Raw genomic sequence first — 27814 nt, forward strand, 5'->3', positions numbered from 1 at the left:
AGGTTAAATGGCAGCGTCCTTAATTAGCATACCTTTACTGCTTGAACCCATCTGATCCCCTGTGAGATATCCATTAGCTGTGTGTTTGGGATAAGTTAAAGAAATCAGGCCAGCTCTTGATCTACGGTACTATTTTATAATTCACGTGGGGACAACTGCAAAAAATTGTGACAGTAAAAAGATTAAACAGAACTGGAAAGGATGTCCTGAAATGTTTTTGCCAAATCCATCAGCTATATAACCTCCTTTAAGTCACGGCTTAATCTAAACTGACCTGCGGCCCCTGCCTGTACAAAGACGTGCATTTTTATACACTAATTACCTGTACGATAAGTAGACATACATATTCAAAACAAAATCCTAATGTGGATGCATTGATGTGTGTTATGGTGTGTCAATACTTAACACTGTTGTTCATTACATATTGTTAATAATCATATAATGCTTATATTGATATTACCGTGCTATTGGACCTAACTGCATTTGCACTTGCACTATTAAGACTAACATTAAATTGCTAGTGTTTATTTTATATATACATATATATGAAAATATAAAGTTTAAAGTATATTTCAGCACATAACTGTTTGTCTTCTGTCTGTCCTTATCTGTCGTCCCTCGGTTCCTCTCTGGCTATGTTTACATTATATTGCAGCCAGATGCTAGCGAGCTAAAAGGAATACATATCTGTTTGTTTAAACTGCCCTGTACATCTTTGTTTTACGTTGTGTACGTTAGAAATGCTGCATTCTGTTGTAATGTTATTCACAGTGCTGACCCATGATCAGATGTAATGTTAACAGTGAACATTTCAGAGCCTCAATGTTCATGCAATTTCAACAACTGTGTTCACTAAAACCTCTCAAACCTGGACATGTTTCCTTCCTTTCTCTCAGTAGATAGAGATGCAACGAAAAAGACTGTTGAGATACAGTTTAGCTGTATTGTTTTCTCCATTTTGACAAAGTTAGTCTGAAGAAACAGCAAAATTTCAGCTATTTACAGAAGATATTTCAAATCTGTATTATCATAAAGCTGTAAAGTGTAGCACCTGTTTACCTTGTTTAGTTTCTACATTCAGTATGCATGTTTTAACACTTTGTATTGAACAAAGTTACACTGTTTGAGACCATTAAAGTCACTCCAGTTTTCCATAAAACAGATTAAGACTAACAGAAACTATTAAAAATTATTTGGGATCTGAGATGTTTGAATGTATGAGAGTGTGAGACAACAAGATCTTTGACAAGATAATTAAAACAAACATATAACTGACTGTGAAAGGGACAGTTCACCCTTTAAATCAACAGTACATATTTTCCTCTTACCTGTAGTGGCACTTGGCTTGTGATGCTCAAAAAAATTATATATATATATATATATATATATATATATATACTGTATGTACACTTGCAAATCTCAAGCAAGCAATACAGCAATGTATCAAGATAATACTCAAGATAATCCACAGACCTTGTTGTAAGCAGTTTCATGTAGGAACTATTTTCTTTTTACCAAACTACGCCTGCCAACCATATCACTAAGGAGAAGGAAGCGTGCATCTACTGCTAGCTCACCTAGCACCACTGAGCTAGGTAACGTTGTAGCTCAGCCAAGAAGGACGCCATTGATGTTTATATCTCTGTCACAAACAAAGCCTCTAGTCCATGTGTAGATGCACGCTTCCTTCTGTGCCATGATATAGTTGCCAGTTGTGGTTCAATAAAAGAAAAAAAAAGTTCCTACATTAAACTGCTCACAACAAGGTCTGTCGATTATGTCGAGTAACCGCATTGTGAGTTCTGGAAAGAGACACTGCTGTTGAGTTTTTTAAATGTATTTTTTTCTTTGAGCACCACAAGCTGAGTGCCATCTAGTTCCATTATATGCGAGAGAAGCAGACAGCTCTACAGTCTGTCAGTCAGTCTATACAGGTAAGAGGAAAAATATGTAATTTTGATTTTAGGGTGAACTGTCCCTTTAATGATTTTATTAAAGCAGTTTAAACTTTTTTTGCAGTTTCACCTTTAACACTAGACTCAGTAAAAAAAACAGGCTGAAATAAATTTTAAGCACAGGGTTTGTGTGGTTAACCTGCCAAAGTGTGCAATTTTTGTTTTGCTTAGCATCACAGAGGTGTGTGTGTGTGTATGTGTGTGTATGTGTGTGTGTGTGTCTCCCCAGCGCTTTCATTTCACTAACCTTCCCGTTCAGACAGTCTCCTCTCTGAGACGCTGTCTGTCGTCATCGTGATTTATGAGTTTAATAAAATCGTGTGTGTGTGTGTGTTGTGTGTGTGTGTGTGTGTGTGTGTAGCTCAGGGCCATACTGTCCCTTACAATCACTCCACGAGCTCTCTTTTCACAACCTCTCCCTCCCTCCATGGCTGACAATAGCTGTGAATGTGGCTGTGAATGTTTTAGAAGTGCCCTTGTCAGACTGGTGTCCTTGAGCGAGGGCACGGTTGTTTCTGCCAGTTTGTTAATTTCAGACTTGCCTTGGTGTTCCCTTAAGGGACGCAGGAGCAAAACTAAATTACTGCTGCATAGTTTTGACGGAGATACCGACCCTCTGTGTGTTGGCGGAGGCGTGTGTGACTGTGTGTGTGGTAACTAAAGTCTCTGTGCAGCTGATGGCACATCTGTGTTTTACTAAGTCAGCAAAAAAGAACAGCATTTCATCCTCAGCTAGATAAACCATGACCAGGCTGAGGCACAGGAGTGTGTTACGCTAAGTATCTCAGTTGTGTCCCCAAGTGTGTTCCTCACTTCTGTACACACGCAAATTATTCAACTTTGTGTTCAAACTGTTTTGCTTTCATAATTGTAGTTCTACAAATTTAAATGATTATTTACACATATTAACCTCACCATAAACAAATAATTATGTATCACTAGTGGAGTGTTTGTCCTCATGCATCAGTATTATGAATTTCATGCCTTAAGCATGGAATGGTACGTTTGTGTGTCTTTAATTTTGAGTTCCTGCATTTAAATACTGACATCTCCTCTGTTCACTGTGGAGTAAAACAATGTTGCAACACGCTGTCTTTGGCTCTTCTTTTAATTTGTTTTTCACAGGAATGCTGCCCTTATTTTTGATAAAGTGAAAAATGAATGACTATCATGCAACTTTGTATTCAAGTTCAAATTCATCAGACAGGCCACAAATAAATAGATAAGGAATGATTCTTGGATAATTTTAAAATGTCTGCAGCCATATATGAATATTTAACTGAGACACAGTCATGCTGAAAGCTGTTTGCTTTGAGGTTCAGTGTTAACTATTCCATGTGTTAATATTTCAACTAAGGCCCCGTTTCTACCGAGCAGTTCAGTTCAGTTCAGTACGCTTTTTTTCTGTTCTGTGAAAAGTTGTGGATGGTACCAATGGAACTGTTCCATACGTCCCCATTTTTGGTCCCCCCTCTGTTGGGGTACCTAGCACACAGATCTGGTACTAAAAGGTGGAGCTGTGAACACTGCAGTCTGTTGATTGGTCAATAGCAGACAGTCACTCTGCTCAGGGCTGAGTTGTGGCTGGTTTTGAGACTCATGTAACCACTGTTCATACCATGGAGAGTTTTACATATATTCACGATGAAAATAAAAGAATGTTTTGCTGCCTCTTGCAGCAGCTGCAGTCTGAGGAAAAAATAACTTAATTCACTGGGCCGACAGCAGGCGACTTTTAAGGTGGAATGTTCACTTGTTATGTTACTCAGTGAATGAGCTGACAACGTGAATCCATCAACACACCTTAAATTAACTGTGACAACTTTGACCATTATTTTAGTTTTTATATGACTTACACTTTTAGTAATGAGTGGATCTTCAAGCGTTTAAAGAGAGAGATTAATTTCGACCGCATTATGTGAACTGCACATATCCCAATCCTCACTCCAGAGGATTGTTCCTGTGGTTTACAGGAGAACCCCTGAGCTTGCCTGAGAAGGCCTACATGCACAAGCCTGCTATTTCTAAATATCCCATGGAGAGAGACTCTCACTGTAGCCTGTTTATTTTGTTATGAAAATGTCAGCATGCAACCCTGTTCTGTGGCAATAAACGAGGTGCAGACTGATAAATGAGGAAATACAGTGAGTGCTGGATGGAGCAGCAAGTGACAACAACTCCGCCCACATAAAAGAGTACTGTTTGTAGTGGAAACACTAGGGTCTAGGTACCATGTCTGAAGGGTTACTTTTGGTTCCAAAGGTACCATACTGAAAGTGTTTAGTGGAAACGGAGTTTAAGTTTCAAGTGAAGAAAATATAAGAACACCAGTGGAAAAGAACATTTTCTTGACCATTATTTATAATTTCTCAGAAAAACACAAACATTAATCAATGGATCATCTATAAATAAGACTTTTTTATACAACAACCTTAAATAATACTGCCAGTGTAAAAAAAATAAAGACAAGGTTTTAGAACAATACAGTAGGCTTTGATTTTGTACACAAAAACCCATCAACGTTACACAGAAATTCAACATCTTGTCACGGTAAATACTGTTTCTATCCCAATCTAGGCCCAATCTGTGGAATCAAAATATAAACAACGTTGTACTCCTGCTATAACACCAACACAGGACATAGCTGAGATTATTTTCATTCTTAAACTGATTGCTATCCAGATAAAACAAATCAGGCCACAGGCAAACAACACTGAGTCTGGATTTCACTGACAGCTAAACTATGAAATCAAACCCAGGCATGTCCAGTTCCTTTTAAATTTAAATCACAGTAAACCGTACGTCAACATCTGATATGATTTAAAAAATAATAATATTAATAATAAAAAAATCTCAGCTTGGGCTTTCAAGTTACATCACATAATCACAACAATCAGACGGCACATCTGTGATTCCCAGCCACATTTAACACATTAATAAAAAACAGTTGGCATTTTTTTGTCTTAAAACTAACACCAAGGCCATGTGTCGTAATATAACTACAGGACTGCTGCTGCTGATCGTGTGTGTGTGGGGGGGGTGACTCAAGTCTTTGAGGAAACAAACCTACTTTAGCTGATCTGCTACTAACAGTTGGCAAGCAGAGATGGTTCTTAATCGCAGCAGGATTTGAGATATAATTTACAGTCTAATTACAATCCACATATAGAAACATTTAAGTTATGCAGCCAATTTACTGCAGCTGCGCCTCACAGCCTACACAACCACAGCTGACAGGGTCCATATCTGAACTGAACTCATGGATGCTGGATCCCTGCCTCTACTCAAGTTAAGACTAATAGTCCCTACAGGGAGTCACACATGCAGCTCTGTAAAATGAGACGACACCTGTTTTAAAATAGTTCAAGATGAATGCTGCAGTAAAACAACCATTATTACCCTCTTCCTCTCAGGTCTTTGCACCGTACCACTGCATTTTGGACGTAATCAAAGTGAGATGAGAAGGAATCACTGCTCATGATAGTGAACAATATTTCATTTACAGTATCTTTCAAGACCTCCTTAATCACATTTCAAGCTTTGTAAATTGTTTAGATAACTTTTCATACTTTCAAGTCCTGTTAGAAGACCTGTCTGTCCTCAGCTAACACCAAACACCAGGTATGAATGTTTTACTGTCCTGGTTTGAGACCATGTCTGAGTTGCGACTGTGATACCTGATCAGACGTACAGTAAGGATCTTATAGATGAGTGTCAGTGAACATGGTGTGCTCCTTTTTCACAGATTTTAAGGCCTTGATTGCGTCCACAAACTCATCTTCCTCCACGTACTGAAAGAGAAAACACACGAGGTCACAAATGAGGTCTTAAATATTTAAAGAGGTGGCGACAGTTACAGTATGTACTGTAAGCCCAGTGAGAGGAAAGCACAGGTGACACCAGTGTTACTGAGTTAAGGAACATGACAACTTACAAAAGTAATTTCTTTTACAAAGTTACCAGCAAATGATGATAATGACGCACATTATGTGTGTGCACAATATAGTTTGCTTCCGATGCTGCCACTATGCTAAATCAATGTTATCAAGATAATAATAAAATATTTCTTACTAAGCTTTGTTTCTTGTTTTTATTTCTTAGATATATAATTCAAGGTTTTCTTTTTGACACACTTGTTGTTTTTGTTTATATGTATTGCTGTCTTTGTGTTTTGGTGTCTTTGACAGACACTGAAAACCAATGAGTTTGCATTAATCAACAAAGGTCAGCTAACGTAAGGCAATTTAGGGCAGCCTGCTTCCAAAACAGGATCTTTCACTTTATGGCCAATATCCCCCACACATGATTTCTATGACCCTCCTAAATGACCTTTTGACCCTATAGTACATGTGTGGTGGTCCTGGTCTTCCTGTTAGGGCTGTTTCTAAGGTCTATCAGTGCTGTAATCACTTAACTCTAAAGTAAATCCTAATATAAATTACAGTAATTCAACAAACATATATCCGTCCTCACCAGTCCAGAATCATGTCCCAGTGGGTTGTCCCAGCTTCCTTCCTCCATCATCAGTGACTTCCTGTCAATGAGCTGACTGACGCTGCGGTGCAGGGAATGCTGGGAGTAGGCCTGACCGAGGTCTGTTTGGCTGGGAACCCGCAGGACAGACATGGGGCTGAACCGTGAGCTGCTGCCGACTATCTTGGTGTCTGTCAGACCCTAAAATATACAGTAGATATTCTCAAAGTCAGATGGTGAGTCAAAAGACCATATTACAATTTATATTAATGCAAACAGTTTTTTAATGCATGCTCTAGTTTTTATTTGGATTATGTTATGCATTACACTGCCTTACTAAGTCGTAGTGTAAGATATACACAATCGTATGTATGGTGCATGGGATAAAACATGCAAAAATGTTTTTTCCTTTAATTGCAACTTTATCCAAAAAGAGTTTCTTCAACCCAGAAGTAAAAACAACACCCATTAAACATTTTCACCAAATAAAAATGTTGTTTTAAAGGTCAAAGCCCATTGCTGTATGTGATCTGGATATTGTAGGTGTATGTCAAATAAATCCAGAGAGCATGGAGGTAGATAAATTCTTGATTCTGTTGAATACTACCAGGAAAATATGCATTTGAAATGTTAATAATGTGTAACACTTAATTATTATATGTGAGTGACTGTTTGAATTGGGATGTGTTGTAGTAGCTGTCAGTGTCATAATATCAACAATCAACAGGGGGCAGTGCTCAGCAAGGATTGGCCCTTTGTTTCACACAGGAGTGGTGGAGTAAAAATCTTATTTTTAAGATGTGCTCAAGAATCAACAAAAACACAGCAGACACACACTTGATACCAGTTTTGCTTGAGCCATAAAACAAAGGACAGGACTGAGATACATTATTACACCGTTTTCATTGTCAGATGAAGTCGTATGAACTCTGGCTTCAGGGTTGCTGCTGTAAACTTTAGATATATCACATGATTTTATTTGTTGCATACTAAGTCAACACTGTATTTAAGGACACACTGACAGATTGCACAACATGCCTTACCGTTATAATAATTCATCTTACCACACACACACAAAGCATGCACACACACACAAAACAGACATGCGTAGAGGGGCACCCACACAACGTCACAGTCCCGTACCTCCGTGTACACAGTGTAGCTTTTAAGTATAACGTTGCTGATCTCAACACAGTCTGCTACAGTGTCAAACTGCAGGGGGACAATAAAATACACATTTAGGACTTTGAATGTAAATATAGAAAATAGTCTTACTGTGGGATGGTCAGGGAGGAGCACAGAGCTGGAGTGATGTTTAGAGCACAACTCAGGACAGGGCCTCTGAGAGACACAGAGAGAGAGACAGAGAGAGAGAAGATGGAGACAACAGTGTAGGAATGAAGGAAGGGAGTTGGAGAAGACAGATATAAAAAAGGAAAAATAGAGCAAGATTGATCAACAGAGAATGGAAAGGGGCAAAAATAAAGGGAATTAAATCAATTTTTAAAAAGAATTGTGTGTGAGGAAATCAAATAGAGGAGTAGTAAGAGTGGAATGTGGCTAATTTGGTTCAAGTAGCATTGTTATTGAAAGTTACTGGTAATGGGTGATTGGAGATTTTGAGGGCTGATGACTGTACTTGGAACAAACTTAAATATATCAGATGAAATGTTGCTGTTTCCAAGATGCTTCTGTTGAGGAAAAACAGCAGGATTTGATCCTAAAGACACAACTTACACTTACTTGTAGATGAAAGAAAGACTTTATGTCAGTGTTTGATTTATGTGAAAACATAAAAAAAAAAATCCAACTCTGGTTCCACAGGATTTTTACTGGGCAACAATGTGATGTCAGTCCTTGTTAACTTGAGCTTTAACAAGAATGCAAACATGTAGGAGCAGGTTTCATCATCTGCACTGATGCACATACTAAACCAGGTTTTCAGTAGCTGGTAACAGTCACAGAAAATAATTCCTATTCTAAGAACAGCTCTCCAGTAACAGTGGTTGTTTCAGCCCCCTCTGGTGGAACAAAGATTCAGACACAGCTGCTCTTACAAAGACAGACTTTTCTAAAATGTTTAAAATCTGCAGGAAAAAGAGTTTTGATTCAGCCAGTGAGTTAAAAAAAAAAAATCAGACAAAACATGAGTCAAACAGTCTTGTTTCCCTTCAGTAATATCTCTCCTGACTTTTCTTCTGCTTTAACCTCTTTGTAAACCTGACCACCTCTCTCTGTCTCTCTTTCTATCTTTTCCCCTTTCAACCATCTTGTCATTCTCTCTCCCCAAGCGTCTTGTTTCTCTGCTCCTCTCACCATGTACGTCTCTCCCCCAGCCTTCCTGGTCTTCTGAAGCATGACCAGCGGGGGGCGCTCTCGGGCTGATGGATTCTTCCTCAGGGCTCTAGAGGAGAGGAAAAAACAAATCATTCACACCCTTTTTGTTTTTGTTCTTGTGATTAAACTGTGTTCAAAGATACAGTGTGCTGTGTTTCATAAGTTGTGCTCTTTTTCATATACCACTGCAGTTTTATATCAATAACTGCAGAGCACCTGAGGAGAAGGAATTATTTTGTTTTCATGCCTTAAACCATTGACATGCTACATACTACATTAGACTACCTCTGTAACACTAGGCCCAGCAGTATGGCCAGCAGGAATAGACCCAGCAGGGCTAACAACAAGATGAACCACAGCTCGGAGTAAACTGGTATTGCTGACATGCTGATGCCCTCTTTATCCCCGTCTTCAGGCTCCAGAGGCTCTGCAGACAGAGAAATAAATAACTTACTGGTTAAACTATATGTTTAATTCTTTGTACTCTCTGTGTATCTCTTGTATTTATCTTTAATTTACCTAATTCTGCCTATGTATTGTATATGACCTGACAACATGTTTTAATGTAATATAATGCTAATTAAGTTTTACTGAATTACAGTGAGGAAGAGGATGTGAAAGACAGATGCAAAGATTCTGATTTGATTTTACACTATGACTGATTCCAGCAGAATGTGGTGTGTGTGTGAATGTGTGTGTGGGTGTGTGTGTGTTACCTAGGCCTGTGGCGGGGCTATATCTGATGGTTGGAGTACTGGCACTGCCACTGTTTGTGGTACAAGTCACCTGAAATGACAGAGCTAATAGCAGAGGGAGAGAGGAAGAGACCAAAGGTAAAGAAAGAAAATAGAGCAAAACAATAAAGTGTTGATTTGTTACGTAGAGATGTCTCTAAATTGGACTTTCAGCCTTTGATAAGGCTGCTAATATACACAAAATAAATGAGTTGAGATGCATTCATACATAGATACAAAGACACTTCCTTTGGAAAGGAGGAAAGAAAACGTACATTGGTGGTTACAATTGTCAAAAAAGTCCTGACAGTCAAATTATTCTGGATGCTTCTCCTGACAGCACTCTGACTCTCTCTATCCACAACTACAGCTCATTCGACTTGCAATTCTCTGAAATATTCCCCTCACTTTGGAACATCCCCTTAATCAAAGGCTGATCCTCATTACAAACTTGACAGCTAATAAAATATGTTCTTATGCCTTAAAGAATTACATTTGTAAACTATTCTCGGATAGAGGGGTGGGGCAAAGTGTTAGTGCTACACGGCCCTCCAAACGTAGGTTTTGCAGAGGCACACTTAAAAGTGTCAAGAGAAGTCATCAGCAAGATGGCTGCTAAAGCAAGAAAAGAAAACCACAAATGTATTTTCTTCATAAATTAAGGTTTACATATTATGATAACCATCATATTATCTTAGCACATTTTTTATAACAAGCACAACAAAAGAAATGACTAGTATAGTAGCTAGCTAACACTAATGCATTGTTACATATTGTTATTGCTGATGTGTGCATGACAGTGCCACATTTTGACATATTTCCATGTTGCATTCCCCACCCATCTGACGGCATATGACACACAAAATTTAACTTAAGTCCAGCAGTGAAGTTGCTGCTCTTGTTTACACACCTAATATCAATGGAGACTGGCAGGGTAGGAGCACACATTAGTAACATCAGACTAATTTTTAATTTTATATACTTTATTAATCCCCCTGAGAGGAAATTCAATTTTACAGAGCTCCATTAGTGGTCTGGTAATGAAGCTGTGTTCTTTTTTTTATTTGATGACTTCTTTGATCAATTGATAGCGTGAAACTTAAGTTGTGAATGAATTGCAAGTGTCTTGGCAACTGTAAGAGCCTGTCTGTAAGAGAAATCACCACTACAGAAGACGACACATTTGCACTTGTCGCATCTGTTTACGGAAACACCAGCATACTAGGGATAGACCGATATGGATTTTTTAGGGCCGATGCCGATACTGATTTTTTTCCATCACCCTTAGCCGATGACCGATTATGGACTGCCGATTTTCTTGAGCCGATATTTGGGGCCAATACTGCTTTTGTTCCCTCAATTTACATAAAAAAAAATGACACAATGATAACAAATATTACAGGTCTCAAGTTTAAAATAAGAAACATTTATTGAACAGTAAAAAATACTAAAACAAGATGGAAAGTTGAGGTAGAACAGGTAGAATATTATTATTATTATTATACATTCAAATAAAAAAAAGAGTTCAGTGCTCTTAAATCTTCCAGTAATGTCTTTATAAAATAAACAAATATTTAAGCTGAAGGATAAATAAAACAACAACTACTGTACACAGTAGGATTCGCTGCATGTGCGCTGCAGGGTCTTCCGGCAACACAGAGCTGCCCGTGGATGCCTGTCTGTAAATCATGCCAGGGAAAAATAAATCCGCGAACCCACGCGCATATCGGCCGATGCCGATACAAGTAAAAAAACTCAAATATCGGCCCGATATATCGGCTGGCCGATGTATTGGTCTATCCTTACAGCATACCAACAACGTATCAGTATCTTGAAGGGTTTTCTAACTAGTACCCCCTGTAATTCAGGGAAGGGGTACAAATATGAAATGGGATTGGGTCCAAGTATAGCAATTATTTTTTTATTCTAATATTCAACAGCAGTCTATCAACACATCATGTTTAATTTTGTTTAAAGTCACACTGCCTGCCAAAGTGTGCATTTATCTAAATGCACCTGCTTATTGTGTGACTGTAGAGGCAGACATTCCTCCTAAAATGTTATCTGTGTGTGTGTGTGTGTGTGTGTGTGTGCGTGTGTGCGTGTGTGTGTGTGTGGTCTCACTTTTCTGCGAGGTGCGTGGAATATGGAGAAAGCTGTAGAAGCCAGTGTAGACCCTCAGCTGGCTCTCTGTCACACTATACTCCTTCAGGTACCCGTTGAGGGAGAAGGAGCCCGTCCAGTCCAGCCAAATAACTGTCAGGTTGCTGCCCACTGAGAAAGGAGACACATACTGGGGGGCTGGAAGGACGTAGACAGAGGGGACAACAGAGACTGTGATGTGTTTTCATGGTTTTCATGACTGGTTAGCTTGTGAGAGATTTGATACATTTTTGTTTCACCTTCGCTGAGTGTGGTCACAGTAGTCCAGTTGGAGGCAGTGCTGCCCATGTTGTTGAAGCAGGCAGCTCTCAGCTGATAGGTGGAATAGGGTTGGAGACCTGCACAGAGTAGTTCAGTTGTTTTTTTCCCCCCACACAAAACACAGACAGACAACACACTGTGCATCTACCTGTCCAGGTCCTTATAATTAGCTGCTATCCTTGTGTGATGAAGGCTTGCAGTTTATCTCAGTCTTTCTTGTGAGTGCTTGCTTAGTATTTAAATATCTCCCAGTTTTGTATGATCAGTGTGTCACTCACTGCTGGAAATTCTGAACTTAACCGCTTTGTACTTTTGTTAACATCGTTCCTCTGTCTTATTCTAATTTGGTATTAATGCAAATATAATTTTCACTGTAAAGCGTGTCAGGACATGTTATGCATTTTAAAAATATCTTGATTTGACATAATCACATAAGCACCTGTCACATTGTGGCTCCACCTTTTACCGAAGAAACAGATTTCTACTGCTCCTTCAGCACAAGGGAGGGGTACAGGCTGGGGGGGCTGTGGGCAAGGTGATCTGAGATGAAGCTCGCAGCTGGAAACAGACAGTAAGTGAGTGAGAGTGACAGTATGGTACGTGTATCTGTTTGTGCAGTCTGTCTCACTCATTAATGAAATCTGAGTGCAAACAGTTTTCTCATTGATAATACGTTGAATAATGTGCACTTTTGTTTTACCACTCACCTCTCAATGATTCCATTGGGTGCCAGAGGCTCGTCCCACTCCAGCTGAACTGAGCGGGAGGTCAGGGTGACGGGGCGCGGAGAAGGCTGGTGGGCTGGGGGGGCAGCTAGGGTGTGGAGTTCGCTCAGTGGACCCTGGGTACAGCACTGTGGAATGTTCAAAACCGACAGTTTAAGGATTTGTAGTATTTCTGAGTGTATGAGTACACTGTCCTCTCAGAGGATTCATAGAATAATTAAATGCACGATATGTAAACACTGAGTGCAGGGACTTGTTTTGCAATTTAAAGTATAATTTGAGTATTTTAGAGTAATCAGAATTATTTAAGGCAAGCAGAAAAAAAAACAAAACAGCGTGAACCAGCTAATGCAATATCCTGTAAATTGCCCTGCCAAACAATATGTCTCCAAATCAGTGATGACATTTAAACTGGTGACCATCTTTTCTTTACAAGAAGTATTTCAAAGCAAACCTAAATGGATTATCCTCCGATCAATTTACTGTATCTGAAAATGATTCCCTGTGCTATTTTGGAACTAGAAGACCAGATAATAACCAGACCGAATCTCTTTTCTAACTTTCATGACAGAGTCTAGCTGTTATGTTCTAGTGGTACATAATACCTGATAACAGGTGCAGGCCTCCACTCCTACCCAGTACTGTGTGTAAGGACGCAAACCATGGAGTGTCTGCTGATGGGATGTACCCTCTGAGAGCTAGTGGAAGAGAAAAGTATAACACTGAGATATGTTTAAAGTGGGCATATGATTGAGAAGCAAATATTGGATGGGTCAAAATGGGGAAGAAAAACAGGAGAGAGAGGGAATGAGACTAAGTGATCAGAGAAAAGGGAAGAAGACAGTATATAAATCCAACTGAGAAACTGAGTACAAGTTATTAATTAGTGCGTCACCAGAGTGTGGTTGTTGTGGTTCACTGAGAACACTCTGTAAAGGCTGACAATCCCATTGGGTCGGGCTGGGGGATGGATGTCCACTACTGCTGAGGTTGCCGAAACACGCAGGAAAACAGGCGTGCCTACACCCTCGGGTGGGGCAGGTCCTGTTCTCCCATTGGCCCACGGACTGGCAGAACGACCCGCTGAATTCACTGCCCACACCTGTCGGTCAAAACCACGTTACTCAATAATATTATGAAATTTAATTCACATATACAACTGCTGGTGAGTAACAGAGGGAGCATCTGAGACAAAGTTAAATCCAGACATAAACTTTTTTTCTCACGTCATTAGGGTTTCAGATGCATTTTATTAACTCTTAATGATGCAAGCTTCTCTTAATTACCCAGTACTCACCAGACTACCAAAAGGATATAAGTCAATTCATTGGATCATCCATCAAAACCACCATCAGCACTGAGAGCAAAACCTTTTCAACATGCAACCCAACACTGACATATCTGCATGACAATTACTTTTCACCTTCATCAAGGAGTTATTCACACACACACACAAACACACACAAACACACACACACACACACACACACACACACACACAGTAATCTTATTTGTGTGCTTGTGTTGGGTATAATTAGAGGGTGTACACAGCACAGGGTCAGGCAGGGTGGAGATTTGCATGTGTAAGTCATCTGTAGCCTGTCAGAAGTAGTGCAGAAGGCAGATGGATGGGTCTGAGCTTTACTGTTGAAAGTGTGTGTTTGTGTGTGTGTGACGCCATGTTTGTAGCTGCGATGGCGAGTTTTGTGCGTGTATGCTTGTGCATGCAAGTGTGTTAAGAGTTGAATTAACCTCAATAATAGTCAATTAGGCTGTGATCAATCAGACTGATTGATCTAAGTGACAGCACAGATGGACTGAGATGGGAGAGGGGAAATAAGAACGTAAGATGGAGAGAGTGGGAATTCGGAGGAGGAGAAGGAGGACAGGAAGAAGGGTGGACAAGGCACAAAGAGAGGAAGCAGGAGCTCAAACAGAGGAACCTGGACAAAAATTTAAGCTGTGCCGTTTTAATTTCATGGATCCAAATGTACTGTAGGGATTGTGATAGCTTCTGCAGATAAGATTGTTTTTTCTCAGTATTTGTAGGAGTTGCATCATCGAGTGCATGCAAATGTATCCAGATATGAGTAACCGAATGCAACCTTTATAGCCACTTATTAAAATCACTTCACACAAACACAACATTTTAGTGTCTAATCCATTAAACTCAAAAAGGGGCAGAGACATCTGTCCCTGAATGCTTATTTGGGCTACTGTGTATTAATATTTCTGTCTGGACTAGCTTCCTCTCAGAGAAATCGACCTAGACTCATCCACTTGCCCATCAAACTGTCTGCTGCTTTTAAAGGGGATGAGAGGAGCTGATGTGATTGGTCATTATTATGGCCCACACCAACTCCACCAGCTCGTACTGCATTTTTCCTGCTGATAATGTATCCAACCTGTTCCGTTCTGTTTTTCACTTTCATATGTGGCACATAATTTTGCTGCACCTTGTTTGTGTGTCCATCTAAAATCTGCATGAAATTCCCAACTGATTCATTAGCAGTGCATTCAGACTGATAGCAGTCTGTGAGAAAAAGACTGCAAGGGTCTATGTTGTTGTAGGCTGTGATAGCTGTATGGTGCTGGTAAGAGGAAAGAAGAAATATAAATCAGGAAGTCCCGTTTGAAGGTTTGCCACACACAGCATTCGTTCTTCTTTTTTTTTGTTTGTGAGGCAGGATTTTAAAACTCCATAGTAGTCACAGTTGAAATAATTTTCTCATCCATCTCAATGCCTTCAACTATAGTGGCAAAATTAATCCAGTCTTATGAAAACACATTGTAATGTATTCTATCAAGTGAAGATGCTTGTATGTATGTCATCTGTCAGTGCAAAGTGTAAAGCTGAGGTAAATTTGACCCTGGATCAACTCGATGCACTATTATTGTACTGAAAATGTCCTAAAGCAGCAGCTCAGTACATGACCAGTGTGCTATGTGTTTTAGATGTACTCTACAAGTGTAGGAGAGCTCAAAAAGTGCAGTTCAGTGAAAGGACTTGTCTGAGATCAAAAGCTTGGATAATAAATCATTAATAACATGAGACCACAATTAAACCTCAGCTGGGAGAATTTTGGATATTGGTTACTCATAAAATTATAATATTTAGAGGAATTGCCACAACACTACATATCAGTCATTTGTGAAAAGGAAATTCCAAGAGAATTAAAAAGAGATGGAATGACAAATTAAAGAGAAAAGCTTTTAGAAAACATACAAACAAATGTATGAAAAGATGGTAAATGTCAATGTCAAGAGAAGGTTTAAGTTTACAGACTACACAATTTAACAGTACAACCAAATTGCCAGAATAAATGTTGGCAGTGTATGTTTCTGCAAACCACGAATATGTTATATATGAACATTTCATTTGTAGCAGATATGTTAAAACTTCATGTTTCTTTGCATTTCATTTTTATGTTGTGAAAATGCTGTGGTTAACATCATATTTTGCCTTAAATACCCAGTTTGGTTGCTACAAACATGGCTAAACAAGTCCCACCCTCTTGTTAAAAAAATCCCACATTTGTTACTACATAAACGGCTATCCCTAACTATCTTTAAAAAATATCTGCTTGTGTTGTTTGTTGATCCCAAACAGACTGTTCATGTTTGCTGCTTGGTAGCCATCTCACCAGATGTCACGCCATCCACCATCCCCTCCTCCTCCTGATGAGAAACTACACTCATACACACCTAATCTGAACAATGCAGCTTTAGATATGTTGATATGATACATATGACACTTAGGAATGTGACATATCCGTGGTTTGCAAAAACGTAGAATGCCGACATTTTATTCTGGCCTCTGGGCTGTGCAGCAAGTCCTTCAACTTTTTACTGTGTTTATATACACTGCCTGGCCAAAAAAAAAGTCGCCACCTGGATTTAACTAAGCAAATAGGTACGAGCCTCCTATTGGATAATTACTGCATGGGCGATTATCTTTCAGCTGGCAACAAGTTATTTAACCCCAACTGGTGCAATGAGTTGCTTCTCATTTCCTAAACAACCATGTCGAAAGACACATCCCGTGGTCGTGGAAAAGATGTTAGTCTGTTTGAGAAGGGTCAAATCATTGGCATGCATCAAGCAGAGAAAACATCTAAGGAGGTTGCAGAAACTACTAAAATTGGGTTAAGAACTGTCCAACGCATTATTAAAAACTGGAAGGATAGTGGGGACCCATTGTCTTTGAGGAAGAAATGTGGCCGGAAAAAAATCCTCAATGATCATAATCGGCGATCACTTAAACGTTTGGTGAGATCAAATCGAAGAAAAACAACAGTAGAACTCAGGGCTATGTTTAATAGTGAAAGTAAGAGCATTTCCACACGCACAATGCGAAGGGAACTCAAGGGATTGGGACTGAACAGCTGTGTAGCCTTAAGAAAACCACTAATCAGTGAGGCTAACCGGAAAAAAAGGCTTCAATTTGCTAGGGAGCATAAAGATTGGACTCTGGAGCAATGGAAGAAGGTCATGTGGTCTGATGAGTCCAGATTTACCCTGTTCCAGAGTGATGGGCGCATCAGGGTAAGAAGAGAGGCAGATGAAGTGATGCACCCATCATGCCTAGTGCCTACTGTACAAGCCTGTGGGGGCAGTGTTATGATCTGGGGTTGCTGCAGTTGGTCAGGTCTAGGTTCAGCAACAGTATGTGCTCAAAGAATGAGGTCAGCTGACTACCTGAATATACTGAATGACCAGGTTATTCCATCAATGGATTTTTTCTTCCCTGATGGCACGGGCATATTCCAAGATGACAATGCCAGGATTCATTGGGCTCAAATTGTGAAAGACTGGTTCAGGGAGCATGAGACATCATTTTCACACATGGATTGGCCACCACAGAGTCCAGACCTTAACCCCATTGAGAATCTTTGGGATGTGCTGGAGAAGGCTTTGCGCAGCGGTCAGACTCTACCATCATCAATGCAAGATCTTGGTGAAAAATTAATGCAACACTGGATGGAAATAAATCTTGTGACATTGCAGAAGCTTATCGAAACAATGCCACAGCGAATGCGTGCCGTAATCAAAGCTAAAGGCGGTCCAACGAAATATTAGAGTGTATGACCTTTTTTTTTTTGGTGGTGACTTTTTTTTTGGCCAGGCAGTGTATCATCAACCTTTTGGGCCACTGTTGTGCAGTGGATGAAGAATGGTAGGAGAAGTGACAGGAGGAAGAATGAAGGAGAGGACAGCAGCCTGCGTGGAGAGGTGAAAAAAATGGGTTAAGGGACGGCAGGAAGAGGGTACATTAGGTAAAGGGTAGCGAAAATGAAAAGATGCCCAAATAGTGTTTATTGTAGGTAGGTATGAAACAACTGACGACTAAAAAGATAAATACACACATGTGACTGTCATTAAAGCTATGCTTGACTATACTGTTGGATTTAAGTATCTAACAAAATAATGGCTGTGCTATACTTTGTTTTTAACTTGCCATTGGCTAAACCTTGCACATTTAACACGACTGTGATGTCAATAAATCAGAATTGTTCCTGCCTATAAATAAATAGTAAGTCATGTAAACACTATTTACCATGATGTGAATTGTTATGACCTGTCAAGCTACCTAAATGCATGTTTATTTGTCATCCCTGTGTTACCTGTTTTATTTTGGTAACCATAAAACCATCTTGTTTCAGATCCCACGTCCTGTCAAGTTTCTCTCCTGGGTGATTACTTGCCCCCTCACTTACTTGTGAGTGTGTTATTGACCATTCTTGCCTTTTGACCACCTTTCTTGCCTGTCAATTAGATACTTTTTCCTATGTTAATGATCCCCCGTGTACTGACCTGAGCCTGATTAAAGATCCTGAACTTTTATCTGAGCCTGTGAGTCTGCTTTGTGAGTCCTTCTCCAGTTTGTGGTTGACAATGAATAACACATAGAGGGAATGGCTTCCAAAAAAACTAAGTGAATTGAGTTTTGATGTATTTTGTATGTGTCTGTTATGCTGGCATGTTACGTTATTATGCCAACAATGTCTTCCTTGTACCTTTCATCGTGTCATTAAATGTGATCAACAAGCTATTATTGTTATTGTAATCCCATTTGCAGCACCATATTAAACAGAGCCTTTAGAAAGAATGCAACATGTCTGAGTAAACAGAAAAAATGCATCTCCATCAGGTGAAAGAAAGTTTTCTATTACATATGTAGTTGCTACGCAGGAACTGCAGCTTGACTGACTTGTTGATTAAAGAGTTTCAATTCCATTTGCTCCTGCCGTCGTATAAAATTATAAGTGCAGCAGTGAAACATTTCTACCCAGCAACAACCATGTTCTTCCCCTAGTAGCAACACAGTTAAAAGCCCTCCCATGACGCAAGGCTTTTGGGCTTGATTAAGAAGTTTGTGCCACATAGACAGAACAGAGAGAAAAAGTTCAAAACTAAAGTCAGTCCAGATCACCTTGCCCTTGATCCAGTGCTAAAAGGTAGAACTCATCTCCACGTCCTTATATCATCTACAGACTTTTTACGGCTTTCTCTCATCTCTTGTACACTCTTCTCCTATTGGGCCGTGATTTGGCTTATTAGACACAAAATAAAAATATACCCAGTTAGCTGCCATGGCAGCAAATGAGCCGCCATGGCAACAAACGACTTCAGGAAGCTACCAGCCAGTATTTGAGCATTTTTATTGGACGGTTTAACTGCGGACTCGATTCTAGCACTCTGATAGGCTGACGGAGCTTCTTGGCGGGTGCATCTACTTGAGGTGAAGGGGCTAAGTTGTGTGAAAGTGGGCAGTAATTAAAACCAAGCATAAAGCTGTCAATAGGAGCTTATGACCCAGTGTAATTAGCCTAATATGATTTCTCTCTCTGCACTGTGGTGTGCTAAACCGAACTGACTTATCGTCCTTGTGTACGCCTGGAACACAGAGAGAAAGAATGAGAGCCAGATAGGTACACAGACAGATTAACATCTAAATAAAAATAAAGCCGGGCAGATAGATAAAAAGACAGACAGGTGGGTAGGTAAGAGGACAGACTGACAGATTATTAGGCCGACAGTAAGAAAATGTAACTCAAGAGAAATGGCATGTCGAATAACTTCAAATGAATATCCAAAAATTTATACCGTTTCTTCACTTCTCTGTCGCTGACGCACACACGCTCACAAATGTTTACATGGACACACAAACACAGAGTCCATGCACCCCAATCCCCCACTGACAAATTCTCAGGGGACATGTAGCGGTCACCATTAAAAGGTCTTTCCAATACAAGCTCTGTTACCAAGGGGGCTAACAGTTAATTCGATTGGCTGGCTGGTAATCAGGAAGTGGTGTGCTCTGAGGGCCCAGTGATTAATGGCTCTGTTGCCCGCCCGTCATCTCCAAAAGCTCCACCCTCCCTCCCTCCTCCTGTCATAAATTAGGACCCTCGTAAATAAAGACGGCACCACAATCAGGCAAACTCAATCAATTACGCAGGTTCTCTGGCCTCAGCTCGTATGTCTGACAGGCAGGAATGCTAATGTTATTGTTGCTTCCAAAGGGCTAGCCTGTCAATTAGCGTACAGACGTACAGCACAACAGCATGAATATGGACCCCACCATTTAACACCTGTCTGATTACATGGCTTGTGTGTTAGTGTGTGTGTATGCCTGTGTACGTTGGTATGTATGGACAGACTAGATCAGCAGAGATGTGTGAGACCAGACTTTTGGAAAACACTTCATTGTGAAACATCACATCAGATCTCAACTCCAAATGAGTTTTAGAGACCACAATAAAACAATGTTTCTACATTCAACGCAGAGGACAAGAAGTTACCATATTGCTGTATATGCGAAACCCATTTGTACATTTTGTGTTCAATATTTTCTGTAGTTCTTATATCCTTTAAAAATACATTATTACATTTGTTTGTCAAAATAAATAAAATTAAAACTCATGCCAACTTGCTGAATCTCTGTGGTTCCCGGGCAATGTTAATTTATTCTTTTAAGTACAAATTAAAAAGATGTATCATGAAATCCAGGTCCTGTGCTACTCTTATTTCAGCGATAACTGAAGGATCAGTGGAATTTTACCAGAACCAACCAGTCAGCATCTGCCTAAATTCTCCTTTCTAAACAAACACACACTTATAATTGCACTGTATTAGAGTTAGAGTATTGTACCTGGTATTTGTATACAGTATACGGCTGGAGCGCTTCGTCTTTGCAAGTTGTAGAGATGTTTCTGTAGACGAGCTCTGCTGCATCACTTCTGTGGGCATCAGTGGTATGGTCCAGTTGGCGGTACACCTCGTAATTAAGGACTCTACCATTTGGCTGAGCTGGAGGGGACCAGGTGAGTAGAAAGGTGGTCTGAAGGCCTGTGTGTGTGTCAGGCTGGAGGTCTAACAGTGGTGCTGTTTGTCCAGCAGGGGGAGCCTCCAGAGTGAGCACAGATGACCAGTCACTGGAGGAGCAGCCCAGTGCTGTGCAAGCCTCCACCCTCACTTCATACCTACACACACACATAAAGGAACATGTTTTTAAATGCAGAAATTAGAAACCCTTGTGGGAAAGAAACACATGCGATGTTAAAGTGTACTGTGAGTACAGCTTGTATGAGACTTAAATCTGGAAAACATTTACTGACAACGAACTAAATACAAATCAAATATATATATATATATATATATATATATATATATATATATATACAAATCCGTAAAGTGTTTGGAGTGTTTAGATGATGAGGTGACTAAATGACTATTAAATCTCCCAAAGTCTGTCAACAGCATTTAAATTAGGGGTTATATTTGTACAAAACAGTGCGTTATTAAGCACTTAAATGATGCACAAATTTATTTGGTCAAAAACAGAATTACAGCCTGGCACGTGGAGCAGTCATCAAGTCAGAAAGCACATAATTAAAAGCATATTTGAAACGATATCTGTCTCAACCAAGTGTACATTGAGCCTTAGCAGACTACAAGACTACTACTACCAACTAATTCAGAAGCACTGTTGTTTTCTTTTTTAAAGGGAGAACAAAAGAATATGATTAAGAGGAGTAAGGGGAGAAAAAGAGAGAGGAGGTGATGAAGATGAGCTGGATAGAACAGATAGAAGGTCATCATGGGGAGGGGGAGCGATCTTTAGATGATAAGGCTGATGAGCTTTTATTATCTGAATCTTATCAGCACATACACCCACTCACACATACACAACCACACATTCAAGCACACTTGTAGGAATTGACCCACATGACTGCACATGCATATGCACCCTCACACACACACACAGACATACACACATTTACAGTCTTCGGTCCACTCTGATGTCTGGTTCCCAGAGAGTGTGACAGATGCATGGCCACTACTTCAACATTGACTCCCTTTCTATGTCTTGCTTTGAAACACCACAGTCTCAACCATGTCATTTTGACAGCTTGCTTGAGAGGTTGTTTTTCACCAAATCAAGATATTTGCATTTTGACAGGTGCATTAGTATCCTAATTTATTACACAGGCTTCAGGAATATAGCATTTGACTTATTTGCTCAGCCTGTAGGTTTCTTCTGACAGAAGACTTTATTGGGGCAAAACAGCAGAGTACAAACTACACAGTGATGTTGTGCCTCTGTTTATGGCTGCAACATTATTTTCCGTGTGGAAGTAAAAAAATACAAGCTAGTGAGAGAAAATATAAATCGTTTTTCTTTTTCCAGTGTTTAAGTGTGTCATAAGTCTGAGAAAATATGTATTAAACCATCACTGGTCACTTTTTGAGCCCTCTTTTCTTCTCTCTTCTTTTGCCGTTTTAAAACCAGTAATAATACAAGTTCAAACCTGTGTATATGAGTTCACTTTAAATTGAATCACCTTAAAGGATATATTAAATTTCACCATCTATTTTGAAAGAATGCACTGAATGATAGTTTTTTAAGAAAATGATGGTTATAGATTGACCGAAATGAGAATCAAATGAACCTAGCTCTGGTATTAACGGCACATCTGTCATGGAGATGTGGTGGTTTGTAAAGAGGCTACTGGAGTGTTGTTTTTTTGGTTGTTTTTTTGTTCCCTTTTTATCTGGTATTCCTCCCCATATTTTCTTATTAGACTTGGAAAGAGGAAACTGTTTTGTTCCTCTTTTTTCTTGACCTTTTCAGGCAAATCAGTTTAAAGGGATAGTGCACCCAAAAATGAAAATTCACCCATTATCTACTCACCCATATGCCGAGGGAGGTTCAGGTGAAGTTTTAGAGTCCACACATCCCTTGCGGAGATCCAAGGGGAGAGGGGGTAGCAACACAACTCCACCTAATGAAGGCTTACGGCGCCCCAGATTCAAACGTCCAAAAACACATAATTGAAACCACAAAATATCTCCATACGGCTCGTCCGTAGTGATCCAAGTGTCCTGAAGCCCCGACATAAAAAGTTGTTTGGAAAAACATGATTTGAGCCTCCATTAGGTGGAGTTGTGTTGCTACCCCCTCTCCCCTTGGATCTCCGCAAGTGATGTGAGGACTCTTCACCTGAGCCTCCCTCGGCATATGGGTGAGTAGATAATGGCTGAATTTTAATTTTTGGGTGCACTATCCCTTTAAAGCTGTAGTTGGTAACTTATTAAAATATATATTTCTTAATATTTTCTGACACTGTCACTGTATTCACCCAGCGCTAAATGGTAGAGATAATCTATAATAAAAAAATCATATTCCTCTGCCTACTCTATTGCCTTGTTGGGCTTCTATAGTAGGTCTAACACAGCTGTCAATCATGTCAGTCACTATTCATGAACTGCAGTCAAACTGTCAAACTAGGCAGCACTGATCAAATATGAATCAAGATTTTGTTACTGCATCGCCTCAAATGTTTTCAGAAAACTATTTTAGTGTACCATTTCGCTCTAAAATGAGAAAGCTGGTTCAGCCAGTGGGCGGTGCTTTATACTTCAGTTTTCGAACATGGCAGCTGAGACATAAACAATGTTATTTTATAGCTAAACAGTACACTAAAACATGTTTCTGAATAGAGTTAAAGAGAGAAATAGGTAATGCAGTAACAGAATCTTGACAGCTGTGTTAGAGACCCTTTGGCTCTGATTGGTTGTTTTTGTGCACCACGGTAGATTCTAGCGAATGCCATTAGAAGCAGTAGGAAGAGGAGGCTAATTTTGTTTTTCACAGATCTGACATATATACTTTCAGAATATTGTAACAGTATCAGCAAACATAAAAAACTTACTTTCATGAAAGTCACCAATTGTAGCTTTAATAAAAATGTAAAATCTATAACCTTTAGCTTTGTATTAAGAAAAAAACAAACAACAAAACACGACATATTCTTCCTACTTATACATGCACCTTACATTGCATCCATACACTGCGTCATAAAGACATAAATGTTGACCGTAGTGAAAATCTGCTTTAACTGACCTGTGGTAAGGAGCTAGCCCACTCAGAGTGCTGTGTCGCTCAGAGAAGTCACTGTCCTCTGGAATGAACACAGTGCTGGTGGTGCTGAGCTGGACTGGATCTCTCTGATACACAGTGTAACTCACAATGTCTCCATTAGGACGGGCTGGAGTACTCCACTCTATTCTCAACTGGAAAGACAAACAACATACAACATTAAACTTTTAAACATTTGAAGATACTAGGAAGGTAAAATCGCAGCAATAGTAACGACATGATTCAGCTGTTATTTATATGGACTGAATAGATGGATACTTACCTGGGTTGGTCCCAGAGGTGTCAGTGTGGGGAGACCAACACCAGAAGGAACAGATGTGTGAGTCTTTGCTGTGGCTGCTGCACTGCTCACTGTCCCTTTGCTGTTGTTTGACCGCACAACGTAGCTGTATTCTACACTTGGCAATAGTGTGAAGTCATGGTAATGAGTCTCTGTGCCAACATAGATAACTTCACCATCTCTGCGGAGCTCATATCCTGTAATGATGCCATTAGGATGCTCTGGTGGCCTCCAGCTAACTTCCACTGACTCTGGGCCAGTCACCTTCAAAGGAAAGGTAACAAAATTATAATAAATAATAAATGTGTATGCTTTGTATCACATGTACAATTTCACATCAGTGTTCAGTTCTAATTGCTGAATAATCAGTGATGATGCAAATTTTGTGTAAAAGGATAAGTTCTATTGAACTGAAATGATCTTGGATGAGTGGTGAAATCCTTTGATCCCTTCTGGACTGAAATCTACAGATTAAAGTATTGCACACAGTGTAACAGAGATTTGACTAGAAGTCCAAAATAGACAAACACACCTTCAGAATCGGGGCAGCCAGGCCAGTGGGAGGAGCCTCCCCTGTCACGGCAGACATTGAGGCGCTGGCGGTGCACCCGCCGCTGGTACAAGCTAAAAGGACCAGATGATATGGCGTGTGTGGCTCCAGACCTGACAACACTGTATTAAGGTTCCTCCCACGATAAGTTTCTTCGTCATTCAGTTTCAGGATATATTCAGTCACCTCTCCATTCTGTGTCAGCGGTTTACTCCACGAAATGTTTATACTATTGGATGTGATGCTGTCGGCTGTGGGAGCTTCCACTGTGGCAGGTGGGGCCTCTAGAGTTGTGATGTTTGCATGAGGGCTGGTGATGCATCCCTCAGACGTGCAGGCTATAACTGAGTAGCTGCAGAAAAGAATAGATTAGAATGAAAGTTTAATTTTCTCTATCAAAAAACATTACAGGGAAAACCAGGGAAACCTTCAGGTTAGTTAATTTCAGACAATAACATAGCATGAGAATAAAAGGCAAGCTATACCTGTATGTTGAGAATGGCAGGAGGTCTTCGTCTGTGTAGTGGAGGATAGTAGGGTCAAAACTAAATGAGAAACTGACATTGTTTCTTTGAATCCTGTAGGACTGAAGTATCCCATTGGGTTCCAAAGGAGGAGTCCAGGACACCAACATCTCACTGGGCCGGCCTTGTAGGTGACTCACTGTTGGGGGAGCTAGACCACGAGGAGGGGCCTGTCTGGTTGTCACAGACACCCAGGGGCTTTGGGTGTGTCCAGCAGGGTTGTGAGTCTGGACACTGAACTCATACTGTGTCCAGGGACGCAGACCAGTCACTGTATACGAGAGGGTGTCACCATTTTGTGGGGATGATTCTCTGAACAGCACCTGTTGAAGACAGTTGTGGATGATTAAGAGGAGTTGTATATGGATATTGATGGCACCTGGGTATTCTATCAGGCCAAATAACAAATGGTCAGATTGACCATGAACTTCAAAATCACTTCCCTATAACTTCAGAGATGTGTCTTTAGTTACCTACCTTTCCCTTTGCAATATCCTCTTCATTACTTCTTTCTCTTCCCACTTCCTCCAGACTTCTCCCGAGTAAGAAATACTCTCCAATTGGCCCGTTGGGCTGGGAGGGAGGGCCCCAGGTAAGTGAAACACGGTCTGGGCCAATGAAGAGAGGCCTGGGTGGGGGCTGGGAAACAGGTGGAGCTGCTGCTGTGGTGACATGCTGAGGCGGGGTGCGTGTGCAGCCTGCTAAGGTGCAAGCTTCAAGAGTCAAAGTATACATGGTCCATGGCTCCAAACGGCGAAACAGGAAGTTGCGTGATAGTCCGCTGAATTCCAGGTTCCCCTCACTGTACAAGTTGTACATCTGGAAAGGAAGAGACGGAAAGCAGGCAAAGAAAAGAAAAGTATGCAGTGCAGTGAGAGAGAAGGAGACAAAGAGAAAGTTATTGTAGGTGGGTTGAAGTAGAGCATAGAGGGAACAGAGGAGGGGCAAAGATGCCAAGCAGGTGAGAGAGAAGAAGACATCAAAGTAAAGACAAATTTCATACTGTAATTATGTGATAATGGTGCAGGTGCAGGTTTTATTGGTGTGAACATATAAGTATCAGAATATATGTAAAGTGCCTCCATGAATACGTGAATAAGTTGCTGAATTACATGGGCACGTTTTGTAAGTTGGTAAGTGTACTTGTGGGCTTTCATATGTGTCTATGTATAATATTGGTAGCAATCTGATGTTTCCAATGTTTCTTCTACAATGTGAGACAGATTAAATTTGAGGGGCACCTTAGATCACTTCCAGACCTTGGTGGGACCAAGTCAATGTTTTGCAAATCAAAAGTAAGCCTCAAAACTTTGCACTCAAGTCCTAAACTCCAAATGTAATGCCATATAACAACAGATTAATAATCTATTACATTTGTAAAAATCATGAATGCTTTAGAATATTTGTTTTTATTTGTTAAAACAAGTTTGTTGGAAGTTGTCATGTCTCCATCTGTCGTTTTCAACCTCCACATTTTGCATACTGCAATTTGTTTTTTTGACTGCCAGTAGTTTTTGTACACAAACAAAACTCAGTAACATTAGTTCTTCAAGGTTCTCTCCTGCAACTTGATTGGATGCTATCTGACTGTTTCAACAAAAGTGGAAGTCTAGGGAATTAAGTGTCAACTTGCTGGGAATGAAAAGCGTTAATATGAGAAGATTCAAGAAATAAAGAGAAATTTATTAATTCATGGCACATTTTTTGAATAACGTACTTTTTAATCTTTGAGTTTAGAGGAAGGTATCAATTATTTCCAAGTCACAAGGCTCAAGTCCAAGTGAAGTAACAGGTTCTTCGCGTTGAAGTCCAGGTTGAGTTGCCTGTCTTTTGATTTTGTAGAGTCAGGTCTAAAGTTAACAAACTTGTGACTCAAGTTCAAGTCACGTGACACAAGTCCACACCTCTCCCGCTTCACCTGCTCAATGCTATGTAAACACTTTGGTATGTGTTGTGTGTTTTTGTTGTCTGTATTGAACGTACCGTGATGATTCCATTTGGAGAGCTTGGCTGAGTCCAGCTCAGCAGCAACGCCCTGCCCTGCTCTCTCTGCTCCACGGTAAAATTAGACAGGCCAGCAGGAGAAGCCTCCAGGGTCCTTATGGCGATCCATGGACTGGACACACTACCTGAAGGGTTCCAAAACATCTGTGCTCAGTGGAGTGGTTCAGTGGTTGGTGCTGATATAATTTATTCCTAATATTTTAAATGAGTTTACCGATCATAATCAACCTACCTGCCTCGTTCACAGCTTCCGCTCGTAGACTATACTGACTGTACGGTTCAAGGCCATAGACAGTAGCTTCTAGGACTGTACCCTGAGAGAGAAAGACCAAGGTATGATATATATAGAGAGATGGAGGGAA

The 27814-nt window shown here is 40.2% G+C and overlaps 1 protein-coding gene across 1 annotated transcript in view; it reads right to left on the reverse strand.

Moving 5' to 3' along the window:
- Nucleotides 1–4352: 4352 nt before the first annotated feature.
- ush2a (Usher syndrome 2A (autosomal recessive, mild)) overlaps nt 4353–27814 on the reverse strand; it is a 256938-nt gene continuing 233476 nt past the window's right edge. Inside the window, exons 74-93 of the mRNA XM_078160648.1 lie at nt 27681–27766; nt 27432–27573; nt 25926–26267; nt 25410–25771; nt 24907–25276; nt 24357–24638; nt 24059–24228; nt 20804–21134; nt 13544–13750; nt 13254–13346; nt 12631–12776; nt 12363–12481; nt 11902–12000; nt 11624–11800; nt 9482–9565; nt 9051–9192; nt 8745–8832; nt 7572–7640; nt 6429–6629; nt 4353–5746 (exon numbers count right to left, since the gene is read on the reverse strand). Of these exons, the coding sequence (XP_078016774.1) occupies nt 5657–5746; nt 6429–6629; nt 7572–7640; nt 8745–8832; nt 9051–9192; nt 9482–9565; nt 11624–11800; nt 11902–12000; nt 12363–12481; nt 12631–12776; nt 13254–13346; nt 13544–13750; nt 20804–21134; nt 24059–24228; nt 24357–24638; nt 24907–25276; nt 25410–25771; nt 25926–26267; nt 27432–27573; nt 27681–27766 (3600 nt within the window). The 3' untranslated portion in view covers nt 4353–5656. The remainder of the gene's footprint in view (nt 5747–6428; nt 6630–7571; nt 7641–8744; nt 8833–9050; nt 9193–9481; nt 9566–11623; nt 11801–11901; nt 12001–12362; nt 12482–12630; nt 12777–13253; nt 13347–13543; nt 13751–20803; nt 21135–24058; nt 24229–24356; nt 24639–24906; nt 25277–25409; nt 25772–25925; nt 26268–27431; nt 27574–27680; nt 27767–27814) is intronic.

This window comes from Epinephelus lanceolatus, chromosome 2 (genome assembly GCF_041903045.1).
Source record: "Epinephelus lanceolatus isolate andai-2023 chromosome 2, ASM4190304v1, whole genome shotgun sequence".
Taxonomy (NCBI): Eukaryota; Metazoa; Chordata; class Actinopteri; order Perciformes; family Serranidae; genus Epinephelus; species Epinephelus lanceolatus.